We start from the raw sequence: 24,362 nt of genomic DNA on the forward strand, positions 1-24,362 counted from the left end.
AAAAAAGAACTGGTAAATAAAACCAAAGAAGCAAGAATTGATCCTGCTCTTCCTATATGAACTGTACCACTGAGTAACCAAACAGATGAGGTACCGTTTCTCCTCATACAAGTATTCCACTAACAACTGAATAGGAATGACAGAATTAGATAATTCCCATCTGGCAACACCTAGTAAACTATTGGATCTAGGCACTGTATATCAATAACTGCTAAAAAATTACTAAAAAAAATTTTAAAAAGATAGAAAATCAAGCATTTTGGGGCTGGGCGCAGTGGCTCACAGCTGTAATCCCAGCACTCTGGGAGACCGAGGTGGGCAGATCACGAGGTCAGGAGTTCGAGACCATCCTGGCCAACAAGGTAAAACCCCTGCCTCTACTAAAAATGCAAAAATTAGTCAGGGGTGGTGACAGGCACCTGTAATCCCAGCTACTCAGGAGGCTGAGGCAGGAGAATCACTTGAAACAGGAAGGCAGAGGTTGCAGCAAGCCGAGATTATGCCACTGTACTCCAGCCTGGGCAACAAGAGCGAAACTCCGTCTCAAAAAAACAAAACAAAACAAAACAAAAACAAAAACAAAAAGAAAGAAAATCAAGCATTTTATGTCTACTGATGGAAGGGCACACCATCTCTTCTGATCCACTCTTACTAAAAGAAAAACAGTCAAACCTGAATGTGATGAGGCTGTCCAGATTCAGCCACCCTTAACTAGGAATACTGAAGCCAGAGGAACATTAAATCACACCACTGGAGACAATGGGCAAAACTCAGAACATAAGAAACTCTGCGGAACAAATGATGGTTTCTTCAATAAACAAACAGCAAGGGAAATAAAGACATGGAGAGGGGGCTCATAGAGGAGACTGTTTTAACAGACAGATCAGCAGATACACTGTGCACCATATTTGGACCTCAGGCCAAAGGTTTAAAAAAAAAAAAAAAAAAGTGGCTGGGTGCAGTGGCTAATACCTGTAATCCCAGCACTTTGGGCAGGTGGATCACCTGAGGTCAGGAGTTCTAGACCAGCCTGGCCAACATGGTGAAACCCCATCTCTACTAAAAATACCAAAAATTAGCTGGGCGTGGTGACGGGCACCTATAATCCCAGCTACTCAAGATGCTGAGGCAGGAGAATTGCTTGAGCCTGGGAGGCAGAGGCTGCAGTGAGCCAAGATTGTACTACTGCACTCCAGCCTGGGTGACAGAGTGAGACTCCCTCTCAAAAAAACAAAAAGGAAGAAAAGAAAGGGAAGAGCAAGAAAGAGGCAGAAAAAAAAAAAAAACCTCCCGTAGCCAGGAAGGACCACTTCAGTGCAGCAGCAGCCCTTACCCCAGACGTCGGACTTGATGGAGAACTTGTTGTAGGCCAGGCTCTCGGGTGCAGTCCATTTGATGGGGAACTTGGCTCCGGCATGGGCTGTGTAGGTGTCCCCTGTCATCAACCTGCTCAGGCCAAAATCAGCTACCTTCACCAAGTGGTTCTCCCCTACCAGGCAGTTTCGGGCAGCAAGATCTCTAAGAAAGAAAAATGTTCACCCATGAGAGCTCCTGGCCAACTTTCCACTTCACAAATCCACCACTGTTGAGCAAAGCTGCAATGCTGACAATGGGAAGATTGAGTCCAGTGCCCTGGAAGTCTGTATTAATGCCCGCTGCAATTAACACAGTGCCAGCCTCTCAGCAAACACACCTTGAGATAGATCCCAACATTGAGAGAGGCTGGTGCTGGGAGCGGGCTCCCTGGCCCCATGACCTGGAGCAAGTTAATTACCTTGGGACTCAGTTACCTCATCCGTAAAATGAAGACGATAATAACGGCACCCACCTCTTAGGGTTGCTGTGAGTGTAATTAATTTATATGCTAAATGCTTTGATTGATGTGTCGAGAATAGTAAGTGCAGTTATTGCTACTCTATGCCAGGCACAGAGACAAACGCTTAGCCCAGTCCTCGATTGCAAGAAACTTCTATCAGAGTGCATCTCCACTTGTTCTATCCAGACTTGATGGGACAAAATAAAACAAAGCCCATGACATTCTTTACCCAAACTGTGTTTCCTACTTCCCTCTTTCTTCCTGATGCGTACCCAAATGTATCCTAAAAACTCTCTCCTGTATAATCTGTTTCCTCTCACTTCCTGATTCTCCCAGGGAGGTAGGAGTCTTATCTTTGGTTCACGAACATTAACCATGAAATCACAAGGCAAGCGGGAAGAGGGAAATGACAGGAGGCAGCAGCTTGAGGCGATGGCTGCACGAGATGGCCTGATCGTCAGCAACGACAGTGAAATTAAATACAGAAGAGTTGTGCCTAAGAGGATTTTGGTAAAGCATTTTAAGTTTGCTTGAATGAAGAAGGAACAGACCCGGCCGTGCCAAGCAAACCAGAAGTCAAGCAATCTCAATTTGCAGCATCAGAGAGTTCACTTTCCTGAAAGCCAGGGGTATGTGGATCAGGCTCTCGTGGAGCATAGAAAATCTGTCTTACAAGGAGCTGCCAGCATTTCACACATGCTACCCTTATTCCTTGCTATGAAATCTCATGTAGAGGTTTCATACTTGAGCTAATTGGGTAGGAAAGGTCACAGTGGTGGTGTGGAGAACATCTCATATAAAAGACGCCAGCAAAGCCCATCAGGCACTGTCCTGCACAGGCTGTCGCTTTGCTAGGAAGCCATTTCCACCAGCAAAGAATTTGAAGACCGAGATAATTGTGGAACATTTGAAGGTCAAAACACTTCAGGGTTTAAAACAGCAAAGACGCTTAATTTAGACCTCCATATATACAATTCTGACAATTGTGGAAACATCCCTGAACCAGAGGACAGCAAGTGGAGAATGAAAAGATAATAAAGAGAAAGCAGGAAAAAAACCACACACACTAAAAAACAAAAGCCATGTACTGGTTGTTCCCATGAGTTTGTGTAAAAGCAATGCCAGCGGCTCCCAGGAAGAGGCCATTACTGATGGACGCTGGCCCCGGAGGAACAATGAGCACTCTCTTTCAGAGGGGCTGTGATTATTAGGAAGGATGCCTTTTATGAACTTCATTTAATATTCCACTTAGCCCAAAATGGTTCAAAAATGAAATACTTCTTACTCCGGGGATTAGCTGCTCCACTGGTCCAGGGTCTAGGCCTGGCTGAATTTAGCCCTGGACACATGCCCAAAGCTGGCTTTGCCAAGAGCCTAGTGTTTGCCTTTGTTCCAAGGTCCAATGTGTTGCCAGCACTGAGGTTAGAAGCTGCACCCTGAGACCTCCGAGGCTGGGGCTTTTTGTAAAAGGCTGCCCGGCTCCACGCCCTGTGACTCTGTGGTGCAGGCTGCCTGGCCAGGCCCCTACCTGTGGATGAAGTTTTTCTTCTCCAGGTACTCCATGGCTGACGAGATCTGAGTGGCCATGTACAGTAGCACCACGGCATTCACCTCCTGCCGGTTGCACTCCCTCAGGTAGTCCAGCAGGTTCCCGTAGGTCATGAACTCGGTGATGATATAGAACGGGGGCTCCCGGGTGCAGACCCCTGCCAACAAGACACCAAGGACTTCAGCATGTGGCTCCACTCCCGACTGAACAAACAACTGTCTAAAGAAAAAGCCGGCCGGGCGCGGTGGCTCAAGCCTGTAATCCCAGCACTTTGGGAGGCCGAGACGGGTGGATCACGAGGTCAGGAGTTCGAGACCATCCTGGCTAACACGGTGAAACCCCGTCTCTACTAAAAATACAAAAAACTAGCCGGGCGAGGTGGCGGGCACCTGTAGTCCCAGCTACTCAGGAGGCTGAGGCAGGAGAATGGAGTAAACCCGGGAGGCGGAGCTTGCAGTGAGCTGAGATCCGGCCACTGCACTCCAGCCCGGGCGACAGAGCGAGACTCCGCCTCAAAAAAAAAAAAAAGAAAAAGCCTTCTGAAGGATTCTGACTCTGCTCCTCAGTCCTGGGCCCAACTTCCAACATGGTCCCAAGCACCTGTGTCCTGAGACTGTGCTCATGTGGGAGGGACATGGCCAGCCTCTTTGCTTCTTCTCAAGCCAGGGAACTTGAATTTACACAGGGAGAGGCTGCCACAGAATTCAGAAGCAGACCTGGCCCTACCTCAAATGATCTTCACTATCAGTTTACCCCCGAATGGTTATGTCTGATGGTTATATGTCTATTTACAGAATCACTTCAGTGAGAAAACTCTGGAAAATGCCCAAGTTTCAGAAACTAATTTCAGATTTGCATTTGACTGCTTTTAGGTATCCACTTAAAATAATCACATTCTCTCTCTCACACATACATGTGCGTACATGCACACACGCACACATCCATCCCATACAGGCCTCATTTTACTGGCGGTTGAACTTCAGCAGAGCACAAGTGTTCCAATGAGTTTCATGCAGTGAGCCACCTGTGCTTCTTCCCCAGCGCCTGCGTCACCCTGGAGGTGTGGTGTGAGAACCTCTCTTCAGAGCCCCAGGCTTACTCACCAAGGAGCTGCACCAGGTTAGGGTGTTTGATCTCTTTCATGACTGCAGCTTCTTTCAAGAACTCTTCCACCTCCATGGTGTCCTCCTGCAGAAGGAAAAAATGAGGGTGAAATTATTTCAGGAAGTGCTTTTCAGTGGGTAAGTACTTGAATGGTTAACGCAAAATGGAGCTTCAGTGCACACTTGTCCTGGGCTGCCTTTTGTGACAGCCACATTGTTGCAAACAGGTTCCATGACAGCTGAACAGCAACCTGACGGCACAAAGAATTTTCCCCTTTGGAGACAAACTTTTCAATTCTCCCCCAGGGCAACAGGGCAAAGCTGGCTTGCATGTATGGACAACCTGCTTCTGGTGCCTGCTAGGCAGGCCACATGTGCTTCCCCACCTCCTGGAGTTCATGGTGGCGTGGGAGAGCTATACGGGCAAACACCACAGACATGGCACTCTTTCCCCGGGGAACCTGGTTTCCAAGGGGTGCTAACACACTCAGCCTAAAAAACATCACCTGAAGAATCCGATAGGGAAGAGACCCTGATGACAAGAAAGAGATATCGCATCACAAAGAACGAAGTCTCGAAGTATGGTAGCAACAGAGGATGTTGAACTGTCCTGGCACATGGTTGTGGGCTCTTAACGAAGCAGTCATCACTGTCTGTCAGGTCAATTACTCAAAGTCTAAAATAATCCTCACCAGCAGCTCCCCTACCAACAAATTCACAAGGATCATCAGTACATGTCACATTTTAACAAGTCCACAGTATCTAAATGCCAAGGGGGAGAAAAAGATAGGAGCATGGGCCCAGCACAGACAGGCCGTGACTTCTACAGGTCCTCTCATCTTTTCAGTCTGGGGTCAAGTCTGAAGTGCCGTGGCACTGAGCCCTGGGGAGAGCCCATCACACAGAGCCTTGACCTTGGCTTACATCACTAAGCCTCTTTTTGACTTAAAAAATGCTACTGTCCACTGAGCCAATCATCAGAACAAGAAGCAGGTGGGTGTTAAATGATATGGTCTGTTTGCTGCAAAAACCTGGCTACAAAGGCCAAGAGAGGAAGCGAGATGCCTCCAAGTTTCAACAGAGTTTGGAGAGAAAGACTGTGCAGGGAAACAGAGCGAACGGCTTAAAAATTAGGCTCCCCAAAGAGGAAGGCTTGATCAACTTTCTGTTAAACATAGAACCTTATATGTTCTGGCCCCTTTGGGAAACACAGTGTCCTGACGGTCCTGCTTGCTGTGGCTGCCCCAGTTCCCCACCCTGCTGTGGAGGAGGCTTCCAGAGGACGGGCCAACCTTTACTTACAGCCTTCTTGCTTTGGTCAATCCTGTTTACAAGTGAAGCGTGACCAATGAGGCTATGTGTCAGCCCATTATCTCTTAGCTCAGGGCTCCGAGAGGCTGAAACTTGGAAACAATTTATTGCTCTTTAAAAATGGTGAGCTGCTCTTAATGTCAATTAAACCTCGTTGGTAGTCACCGTGCCAAGCTGTCCGAGGGGGAAAGAGCTCACCCCTGCCGCCACCCCATTGGCCGTTTAATTCTTCTGAGCCCTCTCTGCTCGGTAACGTGCTCAGCAGACCATGCTGTTTTTGGCATGGAGTGCTTTGATTTACCAGGGTGACATGCTAATGTCAAAGGCTGGACAGTGAACGCCTGCCAGCATCCGGGGATTCAATGCTGCTCACATACAGAACTGGGGCTTTAAGAATCTTGCTTGATCAACAATATGGTTAAAAAGTAGCTCTCGAAGGAAGCTTTCTAAACAAGTGGGGTTTTTCTTTTTTGAAGACCACATAATAAACCACACACAATGAAATCATTTCATAAGTATCATTTGCTTTTATAGCTACTGACCCTCTTCTAAAAGACCAAGTAATAATCTTGACAGGCATGTACATGCAAAAGGAACATGGCTTTCAAAGGCAGCCCTCTTCTCATCTGTCTCTTTTCTCTCTTACATACACAAAAACGCACACAAGAGGAAAGTACAAATAATTCCTTTTCTTACAGAAAAATCAATGTGAATTTGTCTCCCCCTGCTGGAACCAGACCTTGTTCAATTTATAATTTTAACTATTAACAACAGCAGCCGAGTACGGTGGCTCACACCTACAATCTCAACACTTTGGGAGGCCAAGGTGGATCACCTGAGTTCAGAACCAACCTGGCCAACATGTTGAAACCCCATCTCTACTAAAAATAAAAAAATTAACCAGGCATGGTGGCACATGCCTGTAGTTCCAGCTACTTGGGAGGCTGAGGCAGGGGAATCACTTGAATTTGGGAGGATGAGGTTGCAGTGAGCTGAGATTGCACCACTGCACTTCAGCCTGCGAGACAAAGTGAGACTTCATATCAAAATAGAAAACCAACAACGGCCGGGCGCGGTGGCTCAAGCCTGTAATCCCAGCACTTTGGGAGGCCGAGACGGGCGGATCACGAGGTCAGGAGATCGAGACCATCCTGGCTAACACAGTGAAACCCCATCTCTACTAAAAAATACAAAAAACTAGCCGGGCGAGGTGGCGGGGGCCTGTAGTCCCAGCTACTCGGGAGGCTGAGGCAGGAGAATGGCGTAAACCCAGGAGGCGGAGCTTGCAGTGAGCTGAGATCCGGCCACTGCACTCCAGTCCAGGCGACAGAGCGAGACTCCGCCTCAAAAAAAAAAAAAAGAAAACCAAAACAACAACAACAACAAAACAGCCTACATTTGTAGTTGTGTTAAACTGGAAATATCCTGATGCAATTCTGTGACATTCCTTTACTTTCATTAAAAAATTTCCTATCGTTTTGTTGAAGAGAATTCTCTTTATATAGTAAAATAAAACTAACTTGGATGAATGAGGGTGAAGGAAACACTTTGAGTGAAAGCTATGAATTTTCAGCCTGGTCTCTTCTGTGCTTGTTAGGGAGGGACATGGGTCAACTGGCCTCTCTTTGCATGGACTGACTGGGCTGGCTCAGATGCAAATGAACATTCTGGGTGGTACGGCAGAGCGATTAAGAGAATGACTTGTGAATTATACTGACCTAGCTCTGCTGCTGTGTGACCATGGTAAGTCACTCAACCCCTCTGAGTCTGTTTCCTCATCTGCACAACAGAGAGAATGTCAGTATCTCCCTTGTGCACAGAGTGCCAAGAGCAGTTCCTGGAATGCGGCCAGTGCTCACTCAGCGATGCTTGCTTTTATTATTATTAAGGCAGTTTATCTCTATTCCTGAGCAGACAGAACAGACAGTTCATAGAAAACAAAGGCTGGTTCTTTAATGAATACTAGGGTTGTTTGTCTTCTCACAGATGCATTCTCCTAGACTCAACATCTCACAGGTATTTTTTTTTTTTTTTTTTTGAGATGGAGTCTCACTCTGGCCCAGACTGGAGTGCAGTGGCACAATCTCAGCTCACTGCAAGCTCCGCCTGCTGGATTCACATCATTCTCCTGCCTTAGCCTCCTGTGTAGCTGGGACTACAGGCGCCCACCACCACACCTAGCTATTTTTTTTTGTATTTTTAGTAGAGATGGGTTTTCACCATGTTAGCCAAGATGGTCTCGATCTCCTGACCTTATGATTCGCCTGCCTCAGCCTCCCAGAGTGCTGGGATTACAGGTGTGAGCCTCCACGCCCAGCCCTCACAGGTATTTTCTAATCAGTTTCCTCCTTTTTGCTCACCCTCAAGCATAGGTATTCTACAGCATGAAAAAGAGCACTGTTTTTAGAAATGGCTTGGCCTCTCTGGGAGGCCAAGGCAGGCAGATCACTTGAGGCCAAGAGTTCGAGACCAGCCTGGCCACATGGTGAAACCACGTCTCTACTAAAAATGCAAAAATTAGCTGGGTGTGGTGGCAGGAGCCTGTAATGCCAGCTCCTGGGGAGGCTCAGGCAGGAGAATTGCTTGAACCCGGGAGGATGTTGCAAGGAACTGAGATCACGCCACTACACTCCAGCCTGAGCAAGTGGGTAAAACTCTGGGGGGAAAAAAAAAAAAGAAATGGCTTGGCCTTCCAGCAGTTTCTGTGTAGCAGGCTCTCAATGTCTCGCTCTCAGCAGGGATCCCTCTACCTGAGCTGGGCCATTATCTACCAATAAATCAGTTTCCACATCTGTTTCTGGTTAACCAAATGCTAGGTGAGAGAGGTTACAGGCACAGTGAAACACCACAGGGATTATCCCTATTTCCAATATTCCTTCACCCATCAGATGAATCAGGATCAACATGGCTAAAAACACTGAAGAGACTGCCGGGTGTTGTGGCTCACGTCTGTAATCCCAGCACTCTGGGAGGCCGAGGAGGATGGATCACGAGGTCAGGAGATCGAGACCATCCTGGCTAACACAGTGAAACCCCGTCTCCACTAAAAGCACAAAAAATTAGCCGCGCGTGGTGGTGGGCACCTGTAGTCCCAGCTACTCGGGAGGCCGAGGCAGGAGAATTGCTTGAACCTGGGAGGCGGAGCTTGCAGTGAGCTGAGATGGCGCCACTGTACTCCAGCCTGGGCGAGAGGGCAAGACTCCGTCTCAAAAACAAAACAAAACAAAAAACAAAACAAAACACTGGAGTTAGACTGAGGAAGGCGATTCATATTCCAGAGGTGGGACTTGAAGCTCGAGAGGAAAGCCCATGAGAGACCACCTCGCAGAGGAGCCCCCAGAACTCATCTCCCTGGACAGAGGACAACCCACTGCAAGGAATGCCTGTCTTTCAAGAGTAAGTGCAACCTGGCAACAGCAGGCTCTGAGCTGCATGGCCTCTCTCCCTATGCGTGGCCCTCCTTGTGCAGCCAGAGAGCCACTGCGTACAACTGCCAAGTGTATGACTGCCCTTCTTCTCGGCTTCTTTCTGGAGCTTCCCAAGTAACACCCATTTCCTGGGAGAAATAAAACCGAAACACACTGTGCTGGGTGGAGGAAACACGCACTCTCTCAACACCACTGGGGAGTGCAAATTGATGACACAAACTCCTTGGAAGGTACTCTGGCAGTATGGTCAAGGCCATACACGCACATGGTCCCTGATCCGGTAGTTTCAGGAAGCTGACCCACCAGGACAGTTTAACATACATGCAAATGAGGGGAATCCCTGTGCTGCTGTTTAGAGGAGCAAAATATTGGAAATAAGACAAAGGCCCAATGAAAGTTGGTACATGTTAAAATATATCCATACAAAAACAAGACAACCTTATGTGTATCGATAAGGAACAACTGCCAAGACACATGATGTGGACAACAGAAGACAGAGATCCGTTTGTCACATATGCGGACTCCGGAAAGACACAGAACTCGAGGGCGGGATAACCTGTTCAAAAAAATACATCCTGTACATTATTTTCCACTGTTTAACTAGTAAATTTGTCAGTTAGCTCATGAGTCAAGCTAAATGCCACAGCTCGATCACCAGTGGTCTTTTCCAAATTCTATTACTTAGAAAACTGATTGACAGAAAACAAACAAACAAAAAAAAACACTGATGTACAAACTTCGAATACAACTCATTTAAAAACTGCTGGCTCTTAGGTGGGCACACTGGCACAAGTCTGTGATCCGTGCTACTCAGGAGGCTGAGGTGGGAGGACTGCTTGAGCCAGGAATTGGAGGCCAGCTGGCCAACATAGTGAGACCCCATTCCCCCACCTCAAAAAAATTAGAGCTTCTTGCACTTGACTGTTGGTTTTCTTAAGCACATCCTCCCTTTAACACAGAGAGCAAGACTATGTCCTGCCCAATACTGTCAAAATTCAATGGTGCAGTTCCCAATGAGCCTTTGCTGTAATTCCAGTTTCCCATCTGCAGGGGTCAGCCTAGTGTCCTCCTTTTTTCCTGTTCTCTTCCTTCTTCCTTCTGCCTGAAAGGTACATGACCCAAGGCTGTTTTACTTGTTCACTATGGAGTCATGGTTAAAAGTAGGCCCTTGCTCCCCCTGCTGGCAAAGGAGGACTCTGGCTCTGTCCTTGGAGAAGCCAGCGATAGGAAACAGGCTGGATGGGAGGAGAGTGGGGGAAAAGGTGATTTTTTTTAAAGGCATAACTGTGGCTTATGTACATTTTTTATAGTGTTCGAGAAATAAGAACCTGGGTTCAATTTAAAAAAAGAAGAGCTGAGCTCTGAAGTTGAGTGCCCCAGTTCAAATCCTGATGCTGCCACTCCTGGCTGTGTGATGCCAGGCCAGTCACTTAACCTCTCTCTCTTCCATTTTCTCAGCATTAAAATATTGATACAGGGTGAATGTCCCTTAACTGAAAGGCCTGGGACTACAAGTGTTTCAGAGCTCGGATCTTTGCAGATTTGGGAATCTCCGCACTATATTACCAGATGAGCACCCCAAATTTGAAAACCCAAAATCTGAAATGTTCCAATATGCATTTCCTCTGAGCTGCATGCCGGTGCTCAAAAAGTTTTGGATTTGGGAGCATTTAGGATTTGGGATTTTAGGGTTCAGGATGCTCAACCTGGAAGGATCTTAAGGTTGTGAGGATTCAATGAGATGCAATGTGTAGTAAGCACAGAGGCCTCTGCCAGGCACACAGCAAGGGCACGATGAAAGCTGAACGTTAGCTACTGTCATGATTTAGAATCCACTCCAGGATTTCAGCTCTTTTTTTCTGGAGACAGGGTCTCACTCTGCTGCCTAGACAAGAATGCAGTGGCGTGATGACAGCTCACTACAGCCTCAACCTCCCGGGCTCAGGTAATCCTCCCATGTCAGCCTCCCATGTCCTAGCCTGTAGCTAGGATTACAGACGCACCACCAGGCTTGGCTAATTTTTTTGGTATTTTTTGTAAAGGCAGAGTTTTGCCATGTTGCCCAGGCTGGTCTCAAACTCCTGGGCTCAAGCAATCCACCAGCCTTGGCCTTCCAAAGTGCTGAGAGTACAGGTGTAAGCCACCGTGCCCGGCAATTTCAACTTCCATAGCAAAGGTAAATGACCAATATTTACACTAATCTTATGTGGCAAATAGGCAACATACTGCAGGGATGTTTCTGCGCATGGCCCGGAGGAAGGAGGGTTGATTTATTTAGCGGTTGCTTAGTACCGTATTTTCAGTTAACACACCTCCAGAAAGGGACATACTGCGTTTTCCCTAATTAGATACCACTCCAGGTGACTGCCCACAGAAATCCACACAATGACATCCTGTAATTCTTTACCAACTGTGAGATCGTAAGTTAATTAGGCTCTTGGGAAAAATTATTAAAAGTATAATTAAAAGCAGAGTAACACATTATTAGTAAAGCACATTCTGAAAGGCATCCACTTTAGATTCAGTGATATATAAGAAACCCACCCCCCAAACCACACTGGTCTCCAATAGGTACCCTCCTCTGGAGTGTCCTCCTTCAGTTGTTCAGAAAACAATGCCACAGCACCATCTGCTGAACTAGCATTTCCACAAATGTCAGGTTGTGCAACCTGATCTTGGAAGTTTTCAGACAAGCCTTTACTGGTTGAAATCTAGTGTATTTTGCGCTTTGAACCTACCTTCATTTTACAAATCCTGGTAAAAGTGTGCTGAAATCTAGGCCTTTCTCAGTTTGCTGAGTCGGTCAAGGCCCCATTTTTTGGGTCTGGTCTTCAACCCTGTGCAACCCAAGGAGCTGGGGCACCTGCAGAGCCCCCCAGTCCCTTCTTTGTTCACTCCCTGGTGGTGTCCGGAGAACTGCTGTGCTGCAGTTCTTGCTTCTACTACCTGGACCACGCCATGCCTCAGGTGAAGAACTCTGTCCCATTCATTTTCTAATCCCAGTGTTGAGCCCAGGAACCATCAAATAGAAGTGAGGAACTTGATAAATATTTATTCAATTAAGAAAAAGTCCAGGGCCGGGCGTAGTGGCTTACGCCTATAATCCCAGCACTCTGGGAGGCCGAGGTAGGCAGATCACTTGAGGTCAGGAGTTCAAGACCGGCCTGGCCAACATAGTGAAACCCCATCTCTACTAAAAATACAAAAATTAGCTGGGTGTGGTGGCAGGTGCCTGTAATCCCAGCTACTCATGAGGCTGAGGAAGGAGAATTGCTTAAACCTGGGAAGCAGAGGTTGCAGTGAGCTGAGATCATGCCACTGCACTCCAACCCAGGCAACAGAGTAAGACTCTGTCTCAAAAAGAAAAAGAAAAGAAAAGAAGAGAAAAGAGGTTGCAGTGAGCTGAGATCATGCCACTGCACTCTAACCCAGGCAACAGTGTAAGACTCTGTCTTGAAACGAAAAAGAAAAAGAAAAGAGTCCTATCTGAGAAATATCCAGGGTCCTTAAGGTAACCCAAACCAAGCCCCCACCCCAGTGCCAGTCCTGCCCAAAGACAGGCACGTGTTGAATAAGAGATCAGGGAGCCACCTTTGGTTTCCAGGACTAAAGAATGTGATATCTTCTCTAAAGCAGCCACTTTATACCAGCCAGAAATCATACTTCTCATTTCACTATGTCTTTGGGTGAAGGCATCAGGTCAGTCAGAGAGTCCCTAAAAGGCAGGCATGTGGCTGCAACCAGTCTCAATGCGTGCACCTGACTTCTGAGACACGCACAAATTAAGCTCTATTTTTCCCAGAGGATGTTTCCGTTCTTTTCTAATAGCTTTAAAAAGAGGCTCCCTCTGTTGATTTCTGTGCACAGGTCAAGGTAATCAAAGTTCATTTAAAACAAGCGGAAATAATGTAAGTCAACACTAGGGGACACCCTCGCCACAGGGAAAAGCCTGGAACACATTTTGAAGAACGCAGAGGGCTGAAAATGAAAACGTCTTTCCCTTGGCGTCCTAAGGGTTTCAAAGAACTTCAAAAGAAGAAAAAAACCTGCCTGGAAACTACAAACACTATTCATTAGTGGAGAGGGTAAAGTCCCAGTTAACAAGAAAGACCAGACTATCTGAGTTGGTAAAAATCGAGTTTCCTGGACGCCTTTCTAGCGGGGGCACTTCCACCTCTGCCTGCAGGAGTCTGGGGGGCTGCAGAATTGGAACCCACTGGGGATGCCCAGGGCACCTGCCTTCCAAATCAGCCAACAAAAATCCACAGAAGAATCAAATGCATTTTGGTTAAATCTTTGAAAACTCAGAGATCTTTTTTTCCTCCTTAACTCTCAGTAGGAAGTGATCTCCGTGCTGCATGAACAGCATGGAAATCCACAGCTTTAAAAGAATCTTGCCATAGAATGAGAAAAACTTGTCCAAATGACTAATCTTTTTACACCAAAACCCCTCCGCGCTTGTCAGCTCTCACTATATGTGGAAGCACACTCGGACTATGAGAATGATTCCACTCCTACAAAGACACAAGGATGATGTAAGACGGAAAAGTCATTTCCGTGGCACCAATGAAGCCCTCGGACAGCAGACGGGAGGTAGGCTTCCGGGCAGATGCATCGCCTAATGCCAGTAGACACCTTGCCCCCGCCAAGTACCCTGGGCGGCCCCGGTGGTCCCAGCCTACCTTCAAGGTCTTCACGGCCACCGTCAGGCTGTATTTCTTCCACACACCCTCGTACACCTCCCCGTACTGGCCCCCGCCCAGCTTGTGCTTCATGGTGATGTCCGTGCGTTCCATCTCCCACTTGTCGTAGTTGGGGGACACACCGTAGACGGTGGGCTTGTTGCGCTTGGGGGCTGGATAATGGAGCGTGGTGATGAGCCCGTCGGCCACTGTCGAATGATGATGAACCAACTCGGCCAGGGTGTTGAAGCGGCTCTCGGAGGAGACGTAGAGCTGAAGGAACAGGGAACAGCCTTCAGCCCACAGAGACAAGCAAGCTCAAAGAGCTCCCGTGAGCCAGTTTGGCTGAGCCTTAATTCACTGCACAGCTAAACCTCACATAAGCAGCTCTCCACACAGGACAGAGTTTAGAAGACCACTTCTGCTGTCTTTCTCTACGTGTGCTCTAAGTTACTTGCTCAAGCAGAAAGACACAATAAAGGGCCTCAGGGCCTCTGCACCTGCTGCTGCTCCCTCTGCCTGAAATCTCCCAACCCGTCATCCTCCATGCCCAGTTCTTGCTTCCCGTTCCAAGGACAGTTTTAATGTCCGTGAAGTCTTCCCCAACCATCCAATCTAAAGTCATCATGCAGCACGGGTCATCCTACCACCTGTCTTTACTTCTCAGCAATAGACCTACCACTAGCTCATAATTTCCTGTTTATCTGCTTAATTACTGTCTGTCTCCACCTAATAGCATGGAAGCTTCATGAAAGCAGAGCCTTAAGCTGTTTTCATTCGTGTTGAGTACAGGAAATCAACATGTAGTAAGTATTCAATAAACAACTGTTGATTAAATTAACACACAGTAGAACTTGGTGGGTAGTTGCTGGTAGGAAAAGCAAAGAACTGATTTAATTTATAATTTAAAAGGGATAAACCTAGAATGAAATAGTGATCAGAAGATGAAAACCACTAAACACATCCAACACGAGGAAGCAAAAGGAAGGATTTACAACACATGAGCATTCAGTCCCCGAGTGAGAGCCACAGCAGGTGAGGACCTATTCAGTCCCCGAGTGAGAGCCACAGCAGGTGAGGACCTAGGGTCAAACCCTCCATGTAGAGTTTGCATCTGGACACAACAGAGATGGAGAGGAAGGAGAAGGCGCAGGCTGGCAGAAAGCAACAATGCAGGGGGTACCAGCTACCTGTTTTCTTCTCTTTTCATTGGTGTGGCAAGGGAATACTTCCTTACCAAAAACAACTCCACATGAAAATCCACATAAAACATCTGGACTCCAGGCACATAACTGAATCTATTGGCTTGCTCAGGGCAGCCACCCTTCACTGAAGGTGGAAAGAAGACTTAAAATCATGACGAGGCGTTCAGAAGACTTGTCCAAACTGCAAAGACGTGGGAAGAAGGAACAGATTTGGGACAGTGGTAATGCTTGGGATGTGAGGGAGAAAAGGGAACAGGATCAAGCTTCAGCTGTAACTGTAATATCTTTTTTTTTTTTTGGAAACGGAGTCTCGCCATGTAGCCCAGGCTAGATTGCAATGGCACGATCTCGGCCCACTGCAACCTCTGCCTCCTGGGTTCAAGCGATTCTCCTGCCTCAGCCTCCTGAGTAGCTGGGACGACAGATGCCCACCACCACACCCGGCTAATTTTTCATAATTTTAGTAGAGACAGGGTTTCGCCGTGATAGCCAGGATGGTCTCAATCTCCTGACCTCGTGATCTGCCTGCTTCGGCCTCCCAAAGTGCTGGGATTACAGGCGTGAGCCAGTGCACCCAACTACAACTGTAATATCTTATTACTTAAAAAAAAAGAAAAGGGAAGAAAAAGCCTGAAATACACGCAGCAAGGCCAAGGTCTTTGGCTGTGGGTTATGTCAGGCACCATTACTGTATGTCTGTAATAGTAAATAAGAAAAATGTTTTTAAAAGAAAGTAGCAAAGATATATGCAAATTAGTCCCACTGACAACCCTCAAGAAGGTAAAAAGGATTTGTCAATAGGAAGGTTTCTCTTTCTTTTGTTTTGCTTGGGGAGATAACACAAGTGAATTCCAAAAATTTAGGCAAGCCAAAGGCACACACTTTGGGGTTATAATCTTTTGGTAACAATCTTACTAAAATAAAATTCTGAGAAATGCAAAACTTGTCCAGAAAGACGAGGAACTTGCTCCTGGTGTAAGGACTGTGGGCCTGGTGACACTGGCTTATCCCTCTGCCAGACAGGGCCTCTGAATGGCAAGACTTTATAGGACATGGCGGCCCCACTTTTGTTCTTGAGAGCACGGAAGAGAAGAAGCCTCTGAGTGAACTGCTCTAGGGGCAGACCATGAGTCACGCTCAGACCCGTGAACGTGCGCACAGGAATGCATCGGGGAGTGGAAGTCGGCACTGCTGAGGGCTGCCGTTAGCTTCATACTCACACAGCGACATCCATTCACTCTCTTCAGACACAAGTGCTGTACACAAAGAAAATGGAGCGGGACTTGGAGTCAGCTCCCAATCCCTGACCCTCTGGAAGAGTCTGTCAGCTGTCCAGTTACTTCACTGCAGGTGGCAAGTGCTCCAACTCCTGTTCTCAGGTTAGCTCCGCTGGTGGTGTGCTCCCTACCAAGGAGTCTAGAGAAGTGAGAAAAGCTATTCCAAGACATTCCTGGAATCAGAGCACCACTCCCACCTTGGAAATCAGTGGCACAGTACAGGGTCAAAGAGCCCGTGTGGCCTGCTGGGCTCCAGGGCAGGGCACCTGGGAGCAAGTCTCATTATCCCTCTCTCCTGTCGGAGCAGGAAGCACAGGCCTCAAAGGAGTGCTCCCCAACTGGCGGATCTGGTTCCTTCACTCCAGCGTGGAATGCTAATGGCTCCCCTAAGTCCTGGTTTATGCAGAATTTCTTGGGCTCATTTGATTCCCCCATTGGCTACTGTGTTAGAGATTTCAGTTACAGGAGGTTTCACTGAATGGCCCAACTTTATCCTTTTCAATAATTAAATTTACAGACCTTTGACTTAGTTCATTTTTCAACATAAAACTTACATACTGACACTTCCTAAATATTAAAACCATTCTCCCTCAAAGGTACTGCATATTCGGTTCACAGCCATCTTCCCCGTGTCCCACTAACAGTCAAGGCTGGTGCTTGCTCCTGATTAGTTCTAGGTTTTGAGCAGCGTTTGTTGGGGAACTGTGTGATCATCAGGAATTCGTGGCATGTTCAGGGAAGAAAGTAAAGTCAGTGTCACGAATACCATGTCATTATGCTATGCATCTGGTTCCATTAACACTCAGGTGCTCAGCCAGGGCTGCTGCCTCTTCCTAATCATGCATGAACCTGAAGGATAGGACTTGTCAAAGAAACTCTTAGAAACAGCGTTTTGCTGGGAGCAGTGGCTCATACCTGTAATCCCAGCACTTTGGGAGGCCAAGGAGGGCAGATCACGAGGTCAGGTGTTCAAAACCAGTCTGGCCAACATGGTGAAACCCCATCTCTACTAAAAATACAAAAATTAGCCCGGCATGGTGGTGGGCACCTGTAGTCTCAGCTACTTGAGAGGCTGAAGCAGGAGAATCGCTTGAACCTGGGAGGCAGAGGTTGCAGCGAGCCAAGATCATGCCACTGTACTCCAGCCTGGGTGATAGAGTGAGGCTCTGTCTCAAAAAAAAAAAAACAGTGTTTCTTCTGACAGCCACATTGACAGGCTAACAGAGCTTAGACTGTGCAACCTTTGGCTGCCTTGGGCCCGGGAGTCCCACCTCAGACATACTGTTTACAGGTTGCTCAGCCAGGAAGCAAGTTCCCCCGAGAGCTGCTCAGACACCAGCAGGAAGGCAAGCCTTGCAGTACAAAAGAACGGTCCAAAGCTCCTTCACTGGAACAGGTGAGCCATGTGCTCGGCTTTTCACCAGGAGGCCTATGCCTGCTGAGCCACTGTCAGGGCGGGTAAACTTTAAACATCCAAGAGGCTGTGTAAATGATCCCTTCCTGCCACTCGGCTGAAGTTTAGGGCCCTGGATCTGTCACTTCAGCAGACCATGAAAATAAATGTCAACTGGACAAATTTCTTTCAAGAAAATGAAAGACTCTATTAAGGACTAGAAGGAATCGAGGAACGTGACAGGGGCATCTCACAGAAGTCAATGAGGTGTGGACACAAGCATTCAGAACTAAGAACTTTAGGCAGGAGGTGGTGAAGAAAAATCAATCTTCAATTCCGCTATGTCGACGGAGGGTTACAACTTTGGGAAAGTATCAGAAAAATGACAATCAAATCCCAGGGTATCCAAAGAGTTTTGAGACTGTCAAGGCTCCTAGGAAATGGCAATGGCTCACTTTAGTATTGGCCCCTTCAAGAGTCCAGCTCATAACTCCCAGTCCCCAACTCTGAGCTCCAAGCTGGCGGTCCTAGGCTGACTGATGAGCCACAAGGGCTGCTGAAAAGCTCAGAACATGAGGAGAGAGGCAAATAAGAGCCAATCAGGAGGAAGCAGAAAGAAATCCTTGGGGGCCTTATAGAAGAATCTTCTAAATTCAGTTGTTTTCTAAAGATGAACTAATTTAAAAATAAGAACCAAACTTACTCAACCCAGCCTATTCCTCCTATCAGTCTTAAATTTTCCCCTTAGAAATCCAAAAAGGATTGCATCAAAGTTCTGCTATGTGAACAGCATTTTTCAGCGGCGAGCCACGCGGTCACACACATAGCTGTGGGAGCTCCCTCTAACGATGTCCACTCATTCCAGCGATACGATCCCACCCAGCACACCCTCCTCGAGTGCGGCCCTCACAGGAAGGAACCTCCGCAGAAGGTCTGCTGGATGAAGCTGTGGGCTCAGAAGTCCCCAGGTGCCCAAACAGCTGATAGGAGAGTCTTTGCCAGGAGGGGAGGGAGGAGGCAAGACGCCAAGGAAAGTGTGATGTGTTGCCCAGTGGTGGACACTGCCTAGTCAGATGAGCTCCCTGTGCTCTACCTGGAATGAAACAAACCTACCTGGCACATACTAGCTTTTAGAAAGAGGCCTCTTAGGTAGATTCTCCTTCTTTGGATGAATCTCAAATTCTGCAAATCATGTATCCCATATGCAGGTCTTTCCTTGCTCCTTTGAACAGTATTTTAGACTAACCCCTAGCTAATGAGCTGTCACACTAGATCATGCCTGCCTGCATCTGTTCCAAGGTTGCTGATTAAACAGCTCCAGGGAAAAGAAACCATTATCCCATTCAGTGCAAACCTCAAGTGATTATCTTGGTGCAGCATGACTTGCCTTGGATAAATAGCACAGATGCGAAGCAAGCTGTCTGCTCCAGAAAATCACCCCCCATGGGTGGTGCACCCTGGTGTTCTGATTCACTAGAAAGGTACCCTTGTGGTCTGAAGGCTCTTTCAAAGGGCCCAATGCCCTCAAGTACATCCCTCAGAATGGAAGGACACAGCTCCACCTCCGGGATAAGAACAATAACCCAAAAAGCAAGCTGACAGACCCATGTCTAGTCACACATGGACAATAGGCTCTGTTGTCCGACATACACACTGCAGTGTTGGTACTAAAGAATTCTGCAGTGGTGGAAAGCATCAGATATGGGCAATACGACTTCAGCCAGAAGACTTTGGGATGTGAAGAAAAATAAGAACATTTAAAAAGGAAGTATATGTACATTGATATGGTACAAGTGAATGTGTGAAGACAGCCAAAAAAAAAAAAATGTTAAAAAGCTAAGTGGGGACTAGCCTATCAGATACCACAACACAGTATAAAATTACAGTAATTACAAGTTTGGTACTGGCATACAGATAGACAGACCAATGGAAGAGAACAGAGAGGTCAACAGGCCTAGATACACATATACACTTGGTATATTTCTAACATGTAGGAAAAAGATGAATTTATTAAATGGCATAAAGATGACTCAAAATATGCCACATGCATATTCAACATAATGAGATGCCAGTCTTTACCAGTCAGAGTGACAAAGATGTTTTTACATATCTAATAATAAACTGTTGGTGTGGGTTAAGGGGAAACAAGCCCTTTTGTGGATTGTTCGTGGGAGAAATTTGTACAATTTCTATAGAGGGTGACTTGGCAATGCATATAACCGTCAATCAGTTCTAGCGACTTATCTACATACACTTACACCACACACAAAGAAGCACGTGCAGCAAATTTTCAAACCAGGCCGTGGGCCGCTGGTCCGTCTATGAAATAAATTTAGTGGATTACAACCAGAATTTTTTAAAAAATGAAACAGAACAGAATGAAATACAAAATCAGAGTGTGTTACAAACAGTAAAGGTAGGTAAGACTTTATGAAACTTTTATTATATTGTGAGGGCTGGGTGGTGATATAAAATGAGTTTTTCTTACAGCAGACCCAGATTTTTAAAAAGGTTTGAAAGCCACCTCATATCAGCATTATTTATAATAACTAAAGATTGGAAGCAACCTAAAAGTCAACCAGCAGGGGACTACTGAAATAAGTGAGTCCATCCATGGTATACAGTTACTGGTAAGATGAGGCAGCTCTAAACCTGCTGCCATAAAACAATCTCGAAGGTATATTATCACACGGGAGAAGCATGATGCAGAACAGCCTGGAGCATGTGTCATTTGTGTGCCTTTTTGAATATAAACATCCATATAAACATCTATATACCATCCATCTATGTCCAGGTAACTCTGGAAGGAACTAGTAACAGTGCTTGCCTCTGCGCAGGAAAAGTGAATTAGGAGACAACTACTTTTTACTGTAATTCATCTTGTTCTTTTGAATTTTTGTAACCACATGCATGCATCACATACTATTAAAAAAAATATAGACTGGGCGCAGTGGCTCATGCCTGTAATCCCAGCATTTTGGGAGGCCAAGGAGGGCAGACTGCTTGAGCTCAAGAGTTTGAGACTAACCTGGGCAACATGGCGAGACCCTGTCTCTACTGAACATACAAAAACGGCTGGGCACGGTGGCTCATGCCTGTAATCTCAGCACTCTGGGATGCTGAGGCAGGTGGATCACCTGAGGTCAGGAGTTCAAGATCAGCCTGACCAACATGGTGAAACCCTGTCTCTACTAAAAATACAAAATTATCTAGGCATGGTGGCGTATGCCTGTAATCCCAGCTACTTGGGAGTCTGAGGCAGGAGAAATGCCTGAACCCGGGAGGCAGAGGTTGCAGTGAGCCGAGATCGCACCATTGCACTCCAGCCTGGGCAATGAGAGTGAAAATGCCATCTCAAAACAAACAAACAAACAAACAACAGCTGGGTGTGGTGGTGTGCGCCTGTGGTCCCAACTACTGAGGAGGCTAAGGTGGGAGGATCACTTGAGCACGGGAAGCAGAGGTTGCAGTGAGCCAAGTTCACACCATTGTACTCCAGCCTGGGTGACAGAGCAAGACTCTATCTCAAAAAAAAAAAAACAAAAACAAAAACAAAACAACTAAAAACAAACATACACCATCCGGACCACACCAATCCATCTATCTGCACTGTACCTCAACTACAGCCTGGTGCAATAGACCAGACTGTGGGATCCAAGCCTATTCCATCAATGTCTCACTACATTGATATCGGCAAGATCTCTTTATGCCTCCCTTTCTTTAATGCAAAGATGCAGGTATTACAGCAATACCTCAGTCAATGTTAACTCCTCCCTTCTCTTTATGGACTCTGAAGGACTATTTATATGAAGACCACAAAATCATATACGCCACCTCCCTTACAACAATATGCTTTGGGTTTGGTAAGCTGTGGGTCTGATCCCGGTTTTCACTGAAAACTGTATGTGTATATGCACGTATGCCCACACACCTCTCCATGAATGTGTTCATCTGCAGGAAGAAGCCCACATGCCAGGCTTCTGTGGGGGAGGGGATATTAAAGTGGTCTTTTGCTCTGGGAAAGCTAATCTATTATTTGAATTTTTCTAATTGAGGATGATTACTATCATTACAAATTTTTTTTTTTTTTTTTTTGAGACGGAGTCTTGCTCTGTCACCCAGGCTGGAGTGCAGTGGCTGGATCTCAGCTCACTGTAAGCTCCGCCTCCCGGGTTTATGCCATTCTCTCGCCTCAGCCTCACGAGTAGCTGGGACTACAGGCGCCCGCCACCTCGCCCGGCTAATTTTTTGTATTTTTTTTAGTAGAGACGGGGTTTCACTGTGTTAGCCAGGATGGTCTCGATCTCCTGACCTCGTGATCCACCCGTCTCGGCCTCCCAAAGTGCTGGGATTACAGGCTTGAGCCACCGCGCCCGGCCAAAATATTTTTTTTTAAGAAAGAATCTTATTGTAAAAAGTATGTCCAAAACCCAACAGATATTCCTCCTATTTTAAGTAACTTGCTAACAACAAAACTCTAGCAAGACAATAAAAGAATCATACTGGGCCCAGGAACTTGTAATATCACAGAACCGATCCTCAATAAAGGGTCTTCATAAGGCTAACGGAATGACTCCTACTGTTTACTTGAAAGATTCTTTAAACATCTTCTTGGTTGAGCTTTCCTGCAATAATTTATTCATCCGACACCAAGACCTCTGGGTTCCCCTGCCCCGGGCCCATCAGCCCCCCTGCCAAGGGTCCCCTACCTTGCCATCAGAAGCAGTGTTGATCCTGTAATGGTACACCCTCCCTTCGTATCTCAGCGAGATGGACCTCTGGCCAGGACTGCTCTCACTCTCCCGCACCAAGAAGCTGCCATTGATCCCGCTGCTCAGCAGATACTCAGCGGCATTGCGGGACACAGGCCCATGGTACCAGGAGTGTTTCTCCAGACTGTTGACTGGCGTGATGTAGTTGCTTGGGACCCAGCCTTGGCCATTTTTGGTTTGGGCTTCACACCATTCCCCATTGTGATTATAGCCTAAGACCCGGAGCTTTTCACCTTAGAAGAAAGGAACCAAATCAGACATATCAGCTCTGGAAACCAGCTTCATTCTTTTTCATTGATTCTTGTGTAACTACTAAAGATTTCCAAATTCCTAAATACCAATTTCATTTTAACAAGTCCACTTAAAGATATGCATTTATAAGTGTATGAGAATACACATTTATATCTGAAGCTTCCTGTTCATACAGAACAGACAAGTAAGTATATAGCCTAAGTTTTTATAATCAATTATGTTTATTCAAGTGCTCGGTTCCTAATATAAGACAACATTTTAGGGAAATAATGCTTTTTCTTAGGGGAAAAATTGCATTCAGTATTTTGTTCAGCTGTCCTTTTCAGTATAAAATATAGGGCAAGTTCTGTTTTTGCTCAGGGCTATTGTACAAGAACTCCTCTAAGGAGAGGCGACTCCCTTAGAAACATGCAGTTGTTGTTTTGGATATCCCTGCATTCCAGATTTCAAAGCTGCTCCTTCAATGAGCAAAGGGTGGCAGGTCAAGCCGCAATTCCCAGATCTCTGTTTCCTGCAACCACCACTAGCTGCCCACAACCCTTTTACCTTTAGTTATGCTTAGAGTGTTATCTCCACTGGCCACAAAATCATACAGTGCAACGAAAAGGTTGGGGTCATTTTCACTGGGTCCAGCGAGAAGGTTTTCCTTGGAGTTCCAACGAGCGGCTTCACTCAGACCCTGAGGCTCAAAGTCAGATGCTACTGGCCGCTGAAGGGCTTCTGGAAGAGAAAGGGGGGAAGAGAAAAAAGAAAAAGCAAGAGAAAATCGGGAGAAAAAATTAGTTTTATTCTCAGAAGCAAAAATATTTATGTTTCCAACATTATACATTCCTAATTTATTTCATTTATTAACATCTATACATACATACATACTATTATTATTAAGGTGGTTTTTTAAAAAAAATCTTCCTTTACTAAATCTTGTGGAAAGCATTAAGTATTTTCATTCCAAGGTGGTAATTATTGTTCCCCAATAGTTTGAGCTTTTAAAATTCATTGATTCAATATGAGTTTAGTCAAATTGAAACAGTCTATCCACATATGCGTTTGCCTTTGCTTAAAATATGCAGTGAAAGTTTCTTGTTTTAGCCGGGCACAGTGGCTCACGCCCGTAATCCCAGCACTTTGGGAGGCCAAGGTGGGCAGATCACCTGAGGTCAGGAGTCTGAGACCAACTTGACCAACATGGTGAAACCCCGTCTTCATTAGCCATACAAAAATTAGCTGGGCATGGTGGCGCGTGCCTATAGTCCCAGCTACCCGTGAGGCTGAGGCAGGAGAACCGCTTGAACCCAGGAGGCGGAGGTTGCAGTGAGCAGAGATTGCGCCACTGCACTCCAGCCTGGGTTAACGAGAAAGTCCGTCTTAAAATAAGAAGAAAGAAAAAAAAAAAGAGGCCGGGCGTGGTGGCTCACGCCTGTCATCCCAGCACTTTTGGAGGCCACGGTGGGCGGATCATGAGGTCAGGGGATCCAACATGGTGAAACTCCGTCTTTACTAAAAATACAAAAATTAGCTGGGCATGGTGGCAGGTGCCTGTAGTCCCAGCTACTTGGGAGGCTGAGGCAGGAGAA

General features: G+C 46.5%; 1 protein-coding gene across 2 annotated transcripts in view; it reads right to left on the reverse strand.

Moving 5' to 3' along the window:
- Positions 1 to 24,362, reverse strand: part of ABL1 (ABL proto-oncogene 1, non-receptor tyrosine kinase) — a 206,706-nt gene that overhangs the window by 11,256 nt on the left and 171,088 nt on the right. For both annotated transcript variants that reach the window (XM_011931194.1, XM_011931196.1), the window contains exons 2-7: positions 23,335 to 23,508; positions 22,474 to 22,769; positions 13,890 to 14,162; positions 4,469 to 4,553; positions 3,345 to 3,522; positions 1,334 to 1,518 (exon numbers count right to left, since the gene is read on the reverse strand). In XM_011931194.1, the coding sequence (XP_011786584.1) occupies positions 1,334 to 1,518; positions 3,345 to 3,522; positions 4,469 to 4,553; positions 13,890 to 14,162; positions 22,474 to 22,769; positions 23,335 to 23,508 (1,191 nt within the window). The remainder of the gene's footprint in view (positions 1 to 1,333; positions 1,519 to 3,344; positions 3,523 to 4,468; positions 4,554 to 13,889; positions 14,163 to 22,473; positions 22,770 to 23,334; positions 23,509 to 24,362) is intronic.

This window comes from Colobus angolensis, unplaced genomic scaffold, assembly GCF_000951035.1.
Source record: "Colobus angolensis palliatus isolate OR3802 unplaced genomic scaffold, Cang.pa_1.0 Scaffold9, whole genome shotgun sequence".
Taxonomy (NCBI): Eukaryota; Metazoa; Chordata; class Mammalia; order Primates; family Cercopithecidae; genus Colobus; species Colobus angolensis.